At 41.0% G+C, this 18,820-nt stretch overlaps 1 protein-coding gene across 1 annotated transcript in view; it reads left to right on the top strand.

Moving 5' to 3' along the window:
• LOC136877539 (peroxiredoxin) overlaps positions 1-18,820 on the top strand; it is a 71,737-nt gene that overhangs the window by 31,200 nt on the left and 21,717 nt on the right. The window contains exons 4-5 of the mRNA XM_067151662.2: positions 10,161-10,296; positions 14,543-14,671. Of these exons, the coding sequence (XP_067007763.2) occupies positions 10,161-10,296; positions 14,543-14,671 (265 nt within the window). The remainder of the gene's footprint in view (positions 1-10,160; positions 10,297-14,542; positions 14,672-18,820) is intronic.

Raw genomic sequence — 18,820 nt, 5'->3', positions numbered from 1 at the left:
AATTCTGGTCAGTGGAGGATTTTGGACTTTTATGTTGTCATTGCATTTCCTCTCATTTCATACCATTAGGGGCCAATGACCTAGATGTTGGGCCCCTTTAAACAACAAGCTTCATCATCATCATCATCATCGTCGGCAATATCCTGTAGCGCCTGCTCATTGGTCATATCATGCCTTCATTTGGTTGCTTTCTATCCTCAATCCCATTTGGTCAGTGGCATGAACATCCTCATGTTTTCTTGCCAGATCCAGGTGGTTCTGGTTGGTCAGGGTAGGATTGTTCTCAGGTAGTCCAAATGGTAAATCCACCGGGAAGCACGGTTCTCTTCCAAATAGCGTCCTTGCTAGCTTACATCCTGCGGCCTCATGCATTGCAGACCAGGATGCCAAAAGAAATAGAGAAAGGTGATGATCTCAGTCTCTCTGATGTTCTTAGGTGATTATAGATGGTCTTGTTTAACCCTTTCTATTAAACCATCCGATTCAATTTAGAGGCAGGGTACTGGTTTTCCAGATACCCAACAGACACAGCACAGGTTTTAGAAGACTGCTAACTTAAGTTCTGTCGTTGGTTGAAAAGTAGCTCTAATGGTATGCTGTATCGGCTGACAAACTCATTCACGAACGTTTGCATCACGATAGCTGCCGCCTAGTTCGGGAGTGCATAATCCTCCAGCCACTTTGTGAACTAGTCGCTGAAGACGCGTATATTGCGATTTCTTGTGTCACTTGTAGGGAATGGTGAGGCCACATCAATTGTCTCCCTCTCAAGGGGCACTCCCATATTTTTCTCAATTTGACCTTTATGTTTCCGACTTGGTCCCTTGCTGCACACTTGTTGCATTTCATGTAGAAATCTTCCACATCCGCTCAGCATTCTACCCAGTAGAACCTTTTTTAAATTATCTCCACGGTTTTCTTGATCTCAAGGTTTCCTCCCGAAGCTAAGTCACAAACATCGTTCATGACTTCTGCCACCGTTATTTGTGGGGTAACCATTTGCTCCAGGAACATCTTCCCATTGCAGCAAATCCTTTTGTGACTTGTATGACGTTGTCTTGGGGCTGAGGTTGCTGATGTGTGTTCGTCCAGGCCTCGAAACTAGGGTACTCTTACTCTCGACCAGTAGTCTGATATCCTTGTCATCCCTCCATACTTCCATCCAGGTATCATGACTCCATGACTCTAGTTTCCCTTTAACTCCATGGTAGTCCTTCAGCAGGGAACTTTGTTTTCGCCATCCATGTTCTCAGCTGCATCCACCTTGGTCCTAGTGGGGATGATAGTCTTGGAGCTTCACTGGCATAAAGCAGTGCCTTCCTGTACCGGTCATGCAGTGTTTTCTACATACCCATACCAAAGCATATTGGAACTCATATTCAGGATGATTTTATGTTCGTTCAGAAAGTCAAGTCCGATGATTACCTTGTCCATGATGTCTGCCAAAAAGTCCAGTGCTTCACTGTCCTCTGCCCCATGGATAATCCCATCACCATCTCACCATGGACAGGTTTCATTTCTCCATTGGCAGTCACCAGGTTAAGGTTCACCTGCAAGGGCTGAATTCTCCATTACCATGCACCTGTTGGCTTGACAGTGGTCCTTGTTCCAGTGTCCATCAACATACTCCACACTATCTCATTGACGACTCTACCATCAGGCTGCTATCATTGAATCGTAGTCTCGTTGTGAGGGCCTGGGCTGCTGGGGCTTTGCCCCATAAGGGTGGGTTGGGAAATTATCGTCTCCCTGATTTCTTGGTAGTCCTGATGCCGTCTGGAGGTCTTACCACAATTCCAGCAGATTGCATATCCTCAGGGCATCCACTGGCTCGAGTGTCATTCAGTTGCCTCGTTTGCTGGGTTCCGCTTGGCTTCAAAGCACTTCGCTGCAGCTTCAAGGAAGTCAATTAGGGATTTACCTTTCTTTGGCTGCATAGTTTCGTCCACTTCCGGGTGACAGATTCCAGTCTGTACTCTCATTGTCTGCTTTGCGGCCTCAAACTCCAACACGTAGCTGAGAGTGTTTCAGATGGTCTTGTGATGGGTGAAGCAAAGGGCCTGTTGTTTATCTGGGCTGCGTTGTCCGTCTATGAAGCTCTGCCTATCCAGTTGTTCGAGGAATTCTTCTGGTGTTGATGAGTAATCCAGGTGGATGAGAGACGGACAACATCTGTCTCAAATTCTTTAGGCGTCTTTCATACTCCTCTGAGTTCTGGTTTGAAGCTGTATTTGGTGGGGCTGTTAGGGGGTGATGATTTCAGTATCAAGCGTCCATGTGGGCTAGTAGCTAGTTGCTTTGAGTGTTTTCTGATGTTTCCTGTAGGACATAGAGGGTGTCCCCTCCCAGAATTAGTTTTGCTTCAACAGTTAGAACAGGCCATTGCGAACTGCCACAGATGCGTACTCCATGGCACCTTCCTGTCAAACGTTGGTGACAACTCCTTGGTTGAACTCGGTATTGCAGACAATTGGCCCCTTCCACATAGGTCCAAACTCGTTCGGTATCACATGGCTGGGGGACTTCTCTATGCAGGTCCTGGCAAATAGTGTTAAATTAGTGTTAAATCTTTGGTCTGCTGCATCTATTTTCTCATCTACTGTGCCTGTTTTTCAACAATTTTCTTGTCAATCTTGTGTTGTAATGTGTTCATTTTTTTCTTAAAGTTCATCTCTCACTTTCCCTATTTCTGTCTGCAGAATATGTTTTATGTTATAGCGACCCTCCTCGATCTCTGTCAGTCTCCCCTTTCTTATGTTTTTTTTTTGCCATTCATCTTCTGGCCTTTCCATCTTCTTCTACTTCTCCTCTTCCTCCTTCTCGAAGAGCGCATTTTACTGACTGTCCATTATTGTGTGGTTTCTGGTCTCAGTGGCATTGTATAAATTATCACAAGAGGAAACTTGAAGATGTGTGTGTGTGTGTGTGTGTGTGTGTGTGTGCGCGCGCGTGTGCATGTGCGCGTGCTCACTGTAAACACGATCTGGAATGCTTCCAGCGGTGGTCAAAACCTGGAGTATCTGGTCTGCTGACTCACATTGTGGTGATGTCACATTGGGGTTTATTCTGTCTTCTGACACCACTTTTATTACAAATAACACACATTTTTATTCAACTAATTTAATCTAGGATCAGCCAGTTTTTAGGTACACGCACAATATATTAGCCAGTTTTTAGGTACACGCACAATATATTAGCCAGTTCTTAGGTACACGCACAATATATTTGACAAGGAATGACAACACTTCACTAATTACTGGCTATTTACAAAAGTCCCTTGTCTTCACGGTGGGACTTTGGCTTGCATTCTTTACTTAGAGCAGGCGATCTTCCATAATTTTGACAGACAGGTTTCACTTTGCTGCACACGCATTACAGTCACTTCACACAGCAGTTCCATGTAGTCAGGTTAGATTGTTCGTCCATTGGCTATCACAATGCACAATGAGTGTACACTTGGCTCGACTCTAGGCAAGATTGATATCTCACGCAGTGAATTCATGTAACTACTGCACACTCCAAACTACTTCTTGGTAGTGGCTTTACGTCCCACCAACACAAATAGGTCTTATGGCGACGAACACTCTGAACTCTCATTTCACAACTCGTAACTGACTGCTCGTCATACAACACTCAATAAGACAACACAAACACCTCATTGAGGTGAACCTGCTTTTATATATATGGTGATGAAGTTCTACTATCTTCGAGATACAGCCAGAATATGAACATTCTAGTTTTTATCTTCCAGATTAATCATGGAGACACCAGGCGGAAAGGACAACAGAAGCCCACAGACTGGCTGATAGCTCCCCAGTCTGACTCGCTCATCCATTCCAGGAACTACTGAAGGGGGTTTTAAAAATGCTGGTGGCAGTCGCATTAGCATGTAACAGTTTGGTAATCACAGCGAGTCAGGATACATGCGGAGCAGATTTCAGAACTCATTGGGCCTAACTTCAGTAGATTAATGGCTTTACTTCGATCCTTACAGTGTTCTATAGGTGTCATGCAGGGAGCACAATGTACCAGAAGATACAGTATACTTTTGACATGACATGGCTAATCGATGTTTACAGCTGATGGTAATCAACTCATTATGAATAAAGGACTGTCAACATCAGACGTAAGTGAAGAATATATCTCTCGCTCCCTCGCGCACTCTTTGGTGAACACAACGGATTATTCACTGCTTAGTTAAATAACTTGCGTTATACTGTATTAATAAGTAACCCTGTAACTGGACTGGTTATTTTTGCGATATGTATGTTACATAAAACATAACATCCTACCTTTTCTATATAAGCTTCTTCTTCTTCTTCTTCTTCTTCAAAAGCCTATCCATTACCAGATGTTGGCGGTCCACATGACAATTTTACTTTTGTTGACCGCAGTTTGAAGTAGTTCTGTCGAAGTATTGGACCAAATCTCTAAATTATTTAGCCAGGTCATCCAACGCCCATGACTGCCAGCCACTTTCTCTTCATGTATTACCTGAAGGAGTCCAAATCTCTCAGGTTATCTCGTTATGTGTCCTAGATATTAAATTTTTCTTTCCTTCACAGTTTTAATAATTTATAAGTCTTTCCTGTGTCTCTGCAATACTTCAAGATTTTTAATGTGAGCTGTCCAGGAGATTCTTAAAATGAGTCTGTAGGCCCACCTCTCAAAAGCTTCTAATTTTTTTGTAGTGGTTACTGTCAGTGTCTATCTCTCTACTGTATATAGTAGGACTGTGAAGACATAACATTTCACCAATAGAAGTTTAGTCTGAATGTTCAAATGGTGACTTTTCAGAGTAGAAATTATCTTGAAAAAGGCATTTTGTACCTGTTCTGTTCATCATTTGATTTATACTGATGGATCTTAATCTGAATTCACACAGCTCCCAAGGTATTTAAATTTCTTCACACTCTCAATTTCTGTACCATTTATAAATAATTTTTCTGAAATGTTTTGTTTACTAATAACCATAAATTTTGTATTTTTCAAATTGATTTTTAAACTATACAGTGCCCTTCTGATATCTTAACCATCGGTTGTAGTCCCTTCAAAGAATCAGCAAATATATAACTTTAAGCTTTTAAGTAAACATTTTAGTGTTACATTAACAACTGTATGCCATTTTCCTAATCCTCTATTTTTAACTAGCACTGTGGCTTCTTCTTCTTCTTCTTCTTCTTCTTCTTCTTCTTCTTCTTCAGACCTACTTATCTGCAAATCATTAATAAATATATTGTTATTGGTTTTATGACTGCTTTTATGGTTTTCAAGGGAACTGAGATGCTGGAGTTTTTTTGCATGTTAGTACAGTGACCGACACAGGGCTGACATTTGAGCACCTTCAGATATCACCGAATTGTGCTTGGAAGGCCAGCACCATTGACTCGGGCTTGAAATCAATAAACACTGTATATAATCATATATCCTAGGACTCTTCTGCATCTGTTTTGTTCCATGATCAAATTCATTATTAACTTAGGCAATCTACTCTCTCATATTTGCCTTGGTGACTACCCATTGAAGCTAGTTCATACAATTGACTGTACCTAATATGTTCATCTCTGCTATAATCTTTTGCATATTATGCGCATGCAAACTTTCAACAGGAACAGAGCCTCATGTTAGCTAGCGGTCTAAGGTAATGTTGTCACTATGTTTTTGAAATGGGAACAATGGAGTTGGATAAAGATTGAATGTGCCAGAGGTCGTACAGTACCACAGTGTCATCAAGGTCTTCAAACGGCTTGCAGAACAATGGCACGGTGGGTAAAAGCCTTCAACAAGGGATGTAAAAATGTGGCAGACATGCGTCGGCGAGGTCGTTCAAGTGTCAATGAAGAACAACTTGCCATGTTACTGGACTCTGATTGACACCATATAATTCGTGAGCTGGCCTGAGACACTGGATTAGTGCATACGACTGTGCTTCACATTCTGAAAGAACGCCTGTGCATGAGAAAAAGTGCATCATGATGGGTTCCCCGTGATTTGATGGAAATGCAAAAATGGTTAGGATACAACGCTGTTTGTAACCACTTGGAGTGCTATGAGTGCGAAGGAAAGGCTTTCATATGCCGTATCCTGACACTGAATGAAACATGGGCCAAATCTTACAAGCCACAACTGAAACGCCATTCGAACGAATGGAGTCATTACGGGTCACCACGAAGATCAAAAGTACATCAGAACTCCAGCAATGTGAAGGTTATTGTTATTTTCATGTACAATTATGATGGTGTTATCCTAACAGATTATGTACCTTCATAGCATGCAGTATGAGAAGGAAGTTGTGACACTTTCTGTTGAACCCACCCATCATTTTGCATGGCAAAGCTTGGCTGTATACAGTGCAAGCTGTGGCTGATTTGTTTGGTTGATGGGGCTGGGAATTGCTGTACCATCCATACTCCCTGGACTTAAGCCCTTGTGAGTTTTTCATTCCTAAGATGAAAGAACCACTTTGTGGCATCTGCTTCACAACTGTTCCAGAGAATTGTCAGGCAATAGACTGCTCCATTCAAACTATCAAAAGGTATCCTACAACTTCCACATCACTGGCAATGAGTTGTACACAATGCTGGTGACTGCTGTGAAGGACAGTAAAACTTGGTAACATGCATCTCTTTTGTATTGTTTGTAATTACAGTAAATATTTGCCACTATTAAAGTTCCAACCCTTGTATTGTTCACTCACGTACAGCATTTTTGACCTGGAAACAGATATAAGGAAAGTAGAATATTGTCTGCAGTCCTGTGGGAGTTAAGATCTTGCTGCATTAGGTTTGCTCTTCCTTGATTACATTTCTCTACTTATACTGAATGATCAGCACAGTGCAAAATCAGACAATCCTTTCTTTGTAAACCATGTGACCTTTTCTAGATTTGTGAACTAGATTCGTACTAATCAGTGAAATACCATATGTTAAGAGTTAGGCCTACCAATGTAGTTAGTAGCGTGTAATTCATGGATTTTCCTATGGATTGCTTCTGATATTCTTTCGCCATTCATCATCATCATTTTGCTTTATCCAGCTGTAGCCGGGTAGGGGCGAATAGGGTTCCTCTCCACTTTCTTCAGTCTTTCCACCACTCCTTCTCCAACACTATGTCCCAGTCCAGGTTTCTTTTGTATGATACTGCGTTGGATTGTGTCCTTCCATCTCAATCGTGGTCGTCCACGGCCTCTCCTTCCTTGCATTTCCATCACCTTTTTTGGGCATTCTTTCATCACTCATTCACTTTATGTGCTCAAATCATCTTAGTCGGCTCTTCTCTATTCTATCATTAATTTTTTCCACTCCAATTTCTTCCCGGATTTTCTCTCTTCTACTCTTCTGTATCATACTCCTCAGGAACTTCATTTCGGCTGCCTGTATTCGACTCTCATCCTTCTTTGTCATTATCTGATGTTAATGTAATGAATATATTTGAAGTCTTAGGTGTCCACAATTGATTGAAAACTGCACGAAGAAGGGAAGTCCTGCTAAAGAATTGTGGCTCATCCACATTTGAAATAGGTAGAAGAGAAGGGGAAGGAAAAGACAGATAGTATGTTCTAGAATTGTTATTTTTGTTTTGTTGATGACAGTGTTAACATTATCAGGAGGAAAAATCAGCTATTGAAGAAGAATAAAAGAAAAGGTAACTTAGTGCTAGTAGATCCTATTACAAAGCCTGGGACCTTAATACCATTTGTGAACTACTGATGATTAGAGAGTTTAACTTTTTTGTGAGATAGCTAGGTACCATAGAAAGTGGTGAATAAAATGCTTCATTGTTGTTATTTGGGTCATCAGTCCATAGACTGGTTTAATGCAGCCCTCCATGTCACCCTATTCTGTGCTAAGTTTTTCATTTCTGCGTAACTGCTACTTCCTACATCTGCTCTAATCCGTTCGTCATATTGTGCCTTGATCTACCTCGGCTGCTCTTACCACTCAAAAACTCGTTCAAGTCCTGGGTGTCTTAAGATGTGTCCTATAATTCTCTCTCTTCTTGAGGTCAAATTTTGCCAGATCATTCTCGTATCACCAATTCAATTCAGTATCTCTTCAGTCATGGTTGGATCTGCCCATCTCACCTTCAGCATTTTTTGGTAACACCACATTTCAAAAAACTTCTATTCTCTTTCTTTCTGAGCTAATTGTCATCCATGTTTCAGTTCCGTACAATGACATGCTGCAGACAAAAGTCTTCAGAAAACATCTTTCTGATTTCTATATCAATGTTCTAAGCAAGCAAATTTCTTTTCTTCAGAAAGGCCTTCCTTGCTTATGCTAGTCTGCATTTTATGTCCTCCTTCAGCCATCATTAGTTATTCTCTTACTAAAGTAACAGTATTCATCTTCTTCCTTTAAAACTTCACTTCCTGATTAATATTTCCTGCATGACCAGACTTTCTGTAACTGCACTTGATTATTCTTATTTTGGATTTACTTATTTTCATCTTTTACTACTTCTCCATAATTGTGTCCATACCATTCAGCAGTTTCTCCAGATATTCTGCAGAGTCAGATATCATTGGCAAATCTCAGAGTTTCGATTTCCTCTCCTTGGATTGTGAATTCTTTTCCAAATTCTGCTCAAATTTCCTTTAGTGCCTCTTCTGTATAAATACTGAGGAGGAGAGGAGACAAACTGCAGCCTTGCCTTACTCCTTTTAGGATTGCTGCTTCTTTTTTCATAGCCTCTTATTCTTATCACAGCAGACTAGCAGACTGATTTTTGTACAGATTGTAGATTTCTCTCTCAGTATCTGATTCCGATTGCTGTGAGGATCTCAAATAGTTTGGTCTGCTCAACATTTTTGATTGCATTTTCTAGAGCTACAAATGCCATGTTTGTGTAGTTAATTCGATCGTGTAAGATCAGAGTGTCGTGATTGCTTCTCATGCTTAAATGTTTGGGTGACCAGCAGAAAACTTGAAAGAGGGGAGGGTGGAGTGGGGCTGCATGTGTTACGATTTTTTTCCCGTTAGTCAAGCTGCAGATCACGTTACACAGTGGAAAACGAAGGCATTGACCTAATGACCCTGGATCAGTTCACAGCATGGGAGTGTTTAGATATTACTGTATTTTAATGTATGGAGAAGTATGACACAGCACGGAAGAAGCTGCTCGGAAGTATGCGGAATGATATCAACAATAAAAGGCTTCGTACACAAGTATTATTTTAGCAGTCGTGTAGAGAATAGCCGACAGAGGGAACTTAATGCCATTTTCTGCACATGATGGACCTAGACGTGCTCTTCATGCAGAGAAAAGAATATTACAACTTGAAGTAAATCCCAACTGGAGTAGTTGGCAAATTGCAGCTTTTGTAAAGATGTTCCATTGGACCGTCTTATGAACATGAACGGAAGCCATGTTTGTCTATACCAGGGATGGCAAACCTGTGACATGCATGCCACTAGAGGACATGTGAACACTACTTCTGTGGCACAAAAAACAACGTACTAACATATTTTAATGTTTAAACATGAAATAGGCCAAAAATCTAGCAACATAGCATGTTTTAACATTATGCTTTAATAAAAAGTATGCCTCAAGTGTCAGAAAGCTAGCTCATCAACCGTCTGAGCCACTCAGCCCGGCAAGAAGGGTATCTGGGCTTAACCCCTCCATCAAGACCAAAACTGAGGGTGGGTGCTTCACCTGACCAGATCAGACCTGATCCCATGGCGCAATAGCCTTAATAGGCCTTCACCTACCAAGTAACCACTGTCCATCCCGAAGGCCTGCAGCTCAACGCGTCAAAGTCCTCTTGCCCGTTATTCTTGGCTATGTCACCATCAGATAGCTCCTCAGTTCTAACCATAGAGGCTGGGTGTACTTTGAACCAGCCCTCAGATAGAAATAAAACTCCCTGATGTGGGCAGGTATCCAACCTGGGACTTCGAAGTAAGAGATAGACAAGCTACTCCTAGACAATGGAGCTAGCGGGTGCTCCACTTACACTGCTGAAATGTTGGAAAGTGGCTTTGAAAATGAAAATCACTGTGTACTTTTTTTTAAAACTGTGATGTTTGGGCTAATCCTGTTTTTTTCTTCTTAACTCTTCCTCAGTTTTGACTACTTTTAAATGATGCTTTTTAAATATTACTAAAGAGCAGTATTTCTTCTTATCATGTATCTTATGATTGTCTTGTTCCTTGCAGTACCTTTGTCTGTCCCACTGAAATCATTGCCTTCAGTGAGAGGATGAGTGAATTCAAAGCAATCAATGCAGAAGTGATTGGTGTTTCTACAGACTCACATTTTAGTCATCTGGCATGGATCAACACTCCCCGCAAGGTAATATTTATCCTAGTGCAAGAAAGAAACTGAGCAATGTACAGCGTAATTTGTGGATCTTTTAATAGGTCTTTATAAATAATCTGTAATGCTCGCTACTCTGAAACTTTGAAGAAACGGTAGTTGCATCAGGTTTTTATTTTGTTTTTGGAGATTGCTATGTACACTTATTTACATAAAAAATTGTGCACCATGGAGGCGCCATTGCAGAGGTACATTGTGGGTAGAGACATAGGACATGGTAGAATACACAAAATGTCAAAATATTGTACCACACCAAACATTTATTGCATGGTAACAACACCTGCAGATGCAGTTTGTACAGAATGAAGACAGGTGGGTTCGTATGGGCACGGAGGCATACAGATGTCTATTGTGTGGCATGTCCGTACGAAGATCAACGTCCACAGTATGTAACCTGAAGTTTACAAGCTCTTGCTGTCTGTCATAAACACAGACTGTCACCCATGTGCAGTGAGTACAAATGTGTTTATAAACACTCACCATAACTATGACATAAAGCAAAACAGAAAACATTGACTTTCATCCTTCTGGACAATAACAGGGCATTGACAGCTGTACCAAATTGTAGCAAATACGCTTCCTATACACTTGTCATGTTTTCATTATGACCTTCCCTTACCTCTATAGTGCTTCTCTTTGTGATGCACAAGGGTATTTTCATTTCCTCCAGCATGCAGAATTGCATGTGTAGTTTATCTTAGCATTTTATTATTATGATGTCCTTCTCCATGGCTAAATGGTTAGCGTGCTGGCCTTTGGTCAGTTGCGGGTTTGATTTCCAGCAAGGTCGGGAATTTTAACCATAATTGGTTAATTTAAAGATAAAAATTTCATGATGTTCCATATTGAACTGTATCACAATTAAATTGAAATAACAAATAACGTAGTTCAACCTATTCAATACAAATAAATAAGAAATGTAGTGTTACATTCCTATTTAATTATAAGCTGAAGCGGTACAGGTTTCGACCCCAATCCGGGTCATTGGGTACTTGTGTGAAGATTGAGAAGAGAGGTCTTCTCTCTAACTAACCCTGTATTTTTTGCCCTGGTGGTTCACTGACCATCTGATCAGACTTGAGAGCACTTAATCATAAACACATCCATGACAACATAATAAATTATATGCATTGAAAGTTGGAAAGTTCTCGACTTTTATCAGATAGTGTTCAATGCGCATACCAAATAATGAAGTGTATCAGCAGTATTGGTCTCTCTCTATCTTGTTGAATCTAACTTCTTGCTTGTTCTTTTATCTCCTGTGCAAGTTGTCCAGAATGTTGTCTTGTCCTCGACTAATTTTGACTTCTTCTGGTGACAAGCTGTTTCATTTGTAATATTTCGGCCATTTTGTCTCCCATTTGGATAGTCCTTCTTTCCTGCCAGCTATTTCTTTCAAGCATTCTTTCATTATTAAAGCTAATGATTTTTGCCGTACCTTTGCTTTGAATTTTGCCATTCTCATTCTTGTGTCCGTTCTGATGTTCTCAAATACAATATACTTTAGTGTGTCAGTCCAGTTTCAAGATACAGTTTAAGTAACGCATTTCAGCTTTGGTTGCTCTGCCCATCCCCATATCTCTGCTGCATAAAATAAGGTGCCCTGTGCTAGGTAGTCAAACATCATAATTCTTCTTTGGTAGTTGGCTTCAAATATTCTTTTACCTCTTCCTCAAGTTGGCTTCATTGCAATTAATGCTCTATTGTTGGCCTGTATGGTATTTTTTCTGCATTTGGGTTATTCCCTTGTCATTTATCTCTTTCCCGATATAGATTGGCTCTCAGTGTTCCCATGTCTATCTCTGTTTTGTGTGGTATGTCTCTTACTGACTTCTATACTGCATTTTCTTTCTTAGTGAAATGCACACTCGTGATTATGATGTTACAGCAAACGCCCAATTATCCAGGAGTGGATTATCCACACATAGTTTGTTGATTAATTAATTAATTCATTCATTCATTATCATTATAGACCGTTATACCTTTCAGACTTCAGTCTGCAAGCCTCTGTGATTTTACTAAACGTCGCCACAATCCTCTATTTGCAACTAGTGCTGTGGCCTCATTTAGTTCTATACCTCCTATCTTTAAATCGTTAGACACTGAGTCTAACCATCATTGTCCTTGTCTCCCTCTACTCCTCTTACCTTCCATAACAGAGTCCATTATTTTCCTGGGTAACCTATCCTCCTCCATTTGTCTCACATGTCCCCACCACCAAAGCCGGTTTATGCGTACAGCTTCATCCATTGAGTTCATTCCTAACTTAGCCTTTATCTCCTCGTTCTGAGTACCCTCCTGCCATTGTTCCCACCTGTTTGTACCAGCAATAATTCTCCCTACTTTGGTGTCATGCTGATGTATTCTGACAAGCACATCATCAACCTTCATCTTGTCGAATGGAGGAGGAATTTGAATTTTTAAATTTTTAATCTAAACAGTGTTATGTGGCTGAAGATGTTAATAATATATGAAACATGTACCACTTTTAACCAATAAGTTGCCTTAAGCAACTAATGTATTGACAAGGTGGAAAGTAAAAAATGACTTAATTTGCGCTGTCAGAGCAGATGAAAGTTCCTTAACGTCCTCTTTCATTTTCCTCTCTGGAAAGGTTTTAGGTATTATTGCTACCTGTTTCTTTGCGGGCGGTTTTGTAACCGAACTTGATGGCGTACTATCCCCCGATCTTGGCCTTTTGGGCGTTGTCGGAGGGATAGCCTCTCACTGATCCCTGTTCCTTGGCTTCTTCTCCGTCCAAGTTCTAACCTCTATTTTGGCTTCCTTCCTCACTCTCTTCCTTTCCTTCTAATATTCACTGTTGCGAGGTGGTCTGTCGATATGAAATTTAATGGATATTGAATTTTCACGACCGCATTGTAATCGAAACAGACTTTCAACCTATTAGGTCGTGTTACGTACATTTAGTATGTGTTGAAGAGATGCTAAGTACAGAACAAAAATGGCCAACCAGACACCAGTGGGATCCAAACCCACAACACGACCTAATAGGTTGAAAGTCGGTTTCGATATGAAATTTGTTGATTTTCGATGCAGAAATCTTCAGTTCTGTCTCTACGGATATTCCTGGTTTGCTTGTGGTAGCAGTCTGCTCTACTGGAGCTTCTGTTGCCATTTCTTGTTTTGAGTCGGCGACAGCCTATCCAGTTGGGACTTCTGTCTCCATTTCTTCATCTTGGGCTTGCTCCTGGATCTGCTCTACTGGAGCTTCCATGGCTTCCCTTGATATCGAAATTTTTGAAATTGGTTCTTTATAAGCATCCATATTTCAATCAAACATAGGGTTTTTGCCCCTTCTAGGGTCCTGAGCGTCGTTCTCACCATCCGTGGTGACGCATACAGCCAGACATTGTCCTCGCGCAACTCAGGCTTTCCGTAGCAGAGACCACGCCCCTCAGTCGTCCATCCAGCTGCCCACCCCTGGCCCAAACCTAGCCAGGTTTGTTCCCCCTTCATTAGGCCTACTCATGTGGTCTCCACTTGGCATTATCATGACTGAATTCACAGCCATGACTTTCTCCCTAGGTTGGGATAGCCCCTTTCCCAACCTGCAGCTAGTCCATGTTACGTAGAACAAAGTGATGTGTTGGTTCCAGCACCCCGCAGTGAGCCTTCACCTCAGTCACCAGACCCACTTTACCTGAACCACCGTATCACCCATGTATTGGAACCATGGACAGGCGTCTAGCATGTGTGGGCGAGGCCTTGACTTGGGCTAGTAACAATCACAATGCCTCAAGAAATTTTCTGGCAATACCTGTTTTTGGTCCGCGAGAGGGTATTTTATTTCCCTCAGACCCTCCAGACAAGTCGGAGGGCCCCCTACCCGCCACCTGGGACGCGCCCAATAGGGGAACAGGTAAGAAAACCTCCACGGGTTGTCCTGTCATAATGTAAATTCTTTCCTTCCTAGCTTCTTGCCTTTGGTGAATATATGTATACTTTTGTGTTTTCTTTTGCTGCATACTCTTGGCAAAAATTAGAATTGTAGTTTGTACAACACCAGTTAAAGCAAAACTGTGAATGAGTGGAAGTACTACGTATGGACTATGTTTTAGCTAAGTGAGCATATTATTCGTGTTTTGTTAAAATTCTGGTAATTGAAATGTTCCCGTATTTATACATTTCTTGAGGATTTTCCCACCATGGCAGTCATTACCAGAATTTGGAAGATGTATGAAAGAAATTTCCTTCGTTCCAGGCTGGTGGATTGGGTTCACTGAATTACCCTCTATTATCAGATTTTAACAAGAAGGTATCTCGAGATTATGATGTACTTCTGGAACAGGAGGGAGTAGCACTTAGGGGTCTTTTCATCATTGATCCAAAGGTGAGTTAATTTGATTTACATTCACATTTTTAACTAATCCAATATGAATTGTTGTGTTGTGTTTTCATAGCTTGTAGTTTTTCTCTGCATTAAAAATAATGAAATGAGTGTAAAGTCTATTATTGCACGGTTTCAGGTTTCTTTAGTAGAATATTTAAAAGCCAGCAGGTATAGTTCTATGTAAGGGGCTGCCTAGTCGGGGCTATAAGGTTATGCCCGGTTCACCCAGAAGGCCATGCATTTGATTCCCTGCCAGGAAGTCGAGAGATGTGAGAAAACTTTCCATTCTGGAGGTGCACGTGACCCTGAGGTTCAAACACTAAAACTGAGTAGCAGGTTAATTCGTGGGAGCAAAAGTGGCCAGGCATAGGGCTAACCACTCTATTCCACTTAGTGCCAAGGTTACGAACAGTGGAAGCCTTCACTTTCCACTCTTCCAAAGGTCTTCAAGGCCTGTATGGAAATGATAATTTCATGTACTGTTTTGATTCTGCATCAATTAGAAGATGAGAGCAGGTATCAGTGGGATGAAAGACAATTACTCCTGCTCATATCTTGGAAACCATTGATCTGTTACAGTCATTTAGTCAATCTATGTATACAGTGGGATTCAGCAGCCTCTACCAATATCGTTTGCTGCAACCCAACTAATGTGCACGTGGTTATAGGGGTGCTATTCCTCTGCAGGCGTACTGTATGGTACTAACGTTCAGTGAGCACATTTTGCACACGATTCTAAACCCTAGCAAAATGTTACATCATCCGTTCCCAAAACATGATGCCTTGAAATCACGTTGCAGCGTCCTTTTACCATATAATTATGTTTGTGTGTCATGCTTCGTGACAGGGTGTAACGAAGAGGGGAATCAATGCATAAAACTACGTAACAGTGCAGCAATTAATGTCTTAAACACCAAGCCGAATGGCGTATGTACTTTGATCTTGTCGTACTACCAGCATATTTCCAGCAGTGTAAGCGTAGCGGATATGGTTAGGCGTTCACCTAGCAATCGACAGAATGTGCCAGCGGCAGTTCGAACCCTGCATCGTTGAAATATTTTTGCATCAGTATGATGTTTGAATATGTAAAGACAGGCCCATGTTTGCCACATTCAAACAGTAGAATGATGCTGTTATTTATTTTATGCCCTGCGCATACTGTGCTGGTTACGGCCTGAATGTACTGTAATCTCCGCTGTCATTTGGAGAGATTACCACGGAGGAATACGTTATCATGCTCCTCATTTATGGGGAAGCAATACAAAACACGTGTGAGGCACTAGGTCATTACCAGGAATGGTATCCCGACAGGCGACACCCAGGTACTACGAAATTCCGCTGTGTTGAAAGACGCCTAAGGACAACAGGTGTGATTTCCAACCAGCCACCAGTCTGCGATAGGCCCGTTACATCGGTTGAAACAGAAGAGGCAGTTTTGGAGGCAGCTCGTATTAATCCACACATCAGTACAAGGGCTAGGGACCTGAAAAATTAGCATCTATTTGTTTCAAAATTCGCATCTGTTTTTTCCAAAATCAGCATCTATTTTTCCAAAATTAGCATCTATATACAAAGTTGAAATAATCACATGGTATTATTAATTTTAACGATTCCAAGTTTATGAAGTGCAATTATTGTCCTTGGTTCACACACAATACAAATTCATTGTTCAAACGAAAGCATTGTCAGTACTTCGGCATTGCTTTAGTTTCAAATTGCATCATCTATCTGTAACCACTGTGTTGTAATGAGACTACACGCGCTCGCTATTTACATTGTTCATTGGGGTCCACTACAACTCAAGACAGTATTTAGCAAATATGCTGAACTTTGTCTGAACTGCAGTCAGTGCAAGCATGACATCACATTTTTCACTTTCCTTCATCTGGGTTTGAATTGCATGTTTGAGAGAACAGTAACCAGACCAGATATCGTTTCGTGAGAGATCTGTTACTCCTAACAAATTCTCAAGTTAATCTAATTTATCAGGGTTATTCAAAATTATATTTTTTGGATACAAAGCTTGAGAAATTGACAAAAAATGCTTATGGTTGGGGTCATTAGCTTTTAATGCGGGTAGCTTGCACTGTGAAGAATAAACAGTTGACAAATGTGTTTCTCCATGCAACCTGCTGTAGAAGAGTGAGCTTAATCAAAGCATCATTAGGTGCCGCAGAAAAATTCCCCTCACAAATGAACGTAAAACTGGCATCAAGGTTATGCAGTTTGGGGTAAAGGAGATGAGAGGTAGGATACAGAGACCCTTCAAGATCAGTAAGGAGGTCAACCATTTCAGCTGCATGATCTGTGACAAAAACCATGTGGGAGTGAAGCCTATTCCCTTCTCGGTCACTCAGGTCAGTCAGGTACTTAATACCACAGTTGTTGACATCTTAAATGTCAGACATCTTGAAAAATGTAACAACATCAGTAAAGTAAGCACTCAAATAGAAGACAGCCTGAAACCAGCTATTTCATCGGGTTATGACAGGTGCAGGAAAAAGCTTTGCTTTCTTCGTAGCACCATACTTTGATGTTAAGAATTGTAAATAATTATATTTTCGCTTTCTTGTGTTCAAAAATGCAGACTTTACCATCACATCCACATGATTTAAATCTGTCATCACTGCGACCCAACTATTGCCAACCAAGCTGATCTACGTACCCAGCACTGTACATGCATTAAATGATCCCCTATGACCACACTGAATGTTTCATAACACCGGATCATGTTCGGGGCACTGTCACTAACAAACACTTTAACAGCATCATATGGTACACTATAACTGCGCAGAGCTTCTAAAACAGCACGAGAGCAGTAGCATTTCCTGCATCAAGATAGTTCACAGAAACAACGTGCAGCTTTCTTTTTGATCCGGCTCGGACTTGGAATATGATGATAAAAACACAATGGCCCATTCTATCTGTAGTTTCATCACAGATTATGTTGATGTTCTTCCCCACTACAGCCTCTGCTGTTCTTTTTTTGGTGGTCAGATGCAACTTCTAGGAAGGAAGAAAGACCTCAAATTATAACAATATAATTTAAAATTACTAGATCAGTTGGCAATTAACAATACTTGCAAAACACTGTCGCTGAATCTGTGGCATATAAACCACCCTTTGCATATTGCTGAGCCTTTTCGTGCGCAGTTTTTGTCGTGCGCCCCATAACCTAAATGATCGCTCGACTTTTTACTCTTCATGTCTTCACTAGTTTCAGTTTTGAACAATAGGAAAACAACGCTGCGTCTTTCTCATTATTTCCATGACAATCGCTTTACATTTCAATAATAATAGATACAGATCTTATTCCGCTTGCTATTCCCATTGTAAATATCAATTAAAGTCAGCAAGCAGCAATCGATCTGCTACTTTTCTTCATCGATTGGAACAGTTGAAAGATTTATGCATAATATTTTGAGTATTTCTGATGATTTTGCCAAAATATGTTGCATTTGCCAGTAAAATAGCACATTTTCGCAGAATTTGCACCAAAAGCACATATTCCTACTAATTTTGCATTTTGGGTCACAATTCATATTTTATCGCATTTCTATTTATGCGTAAAAATGATTTTGTTCCACATTAAAATTACCGTAGGCTTGGATTCAGTACAAGATTAAAAAATTTGCATTTATCGCAAATGTGATTTTTATTTTTCAGGTCCCTAAAAAGGGCGATTGCACGACAGGTGAACGCCAGCCATCCATCTGGCGAACACTATATGAACATAAATTTCACCCATACCATCTTGAGCTACACCATGAGCTTCATGGGCGGGATTTCAAAGCTCGAATGGAGTTTTGTTGGTGGCTATTAGGCAGGCTGGACAATGATGCAGCATTCATATCGCATATCTTGTTCTCAGATAAATTGCGCTTCCACAATAATGGGAATGTCAATCGCCACAACATGCACTATTGGAGTCTGGACAATCCTCACTGGGAGCCACAGGCGGCCCATCAAGTACGATGGGGAGTGAATATTTTTGTGTGGAATCTTGGGGGATCACCCGATTGGACCTTATTTCCTTGAGGGCCATTGGATGGGACCACGCAACCTGCACTTTTTGCATCAGGAACTCCCACTGCTGCTGAAGGATGTGCTCTTGCACGATCGTTTGATGATGTGGTTGCAACAGGATGG

Source organism: Anabrus simplex, chromosome 7 (genome assembly GCF_040414725.1).
Source record: "Anabrus simplex isolate iqAnaSimp1 chromosome 7, ASM4041472v1, whole genome shotgun sequence".
NCBI lineage: Eukaryota > Metazoa > Arthropoda > Insecta > Orthoptera > Tettigoniidae > Anabrus > Anabrus simplex.
The sequence above is the reverse complement of the archived record's forward strand: the minus strand, read 5'-3'. Positions and strand labels throughout refer to the sequence as shown.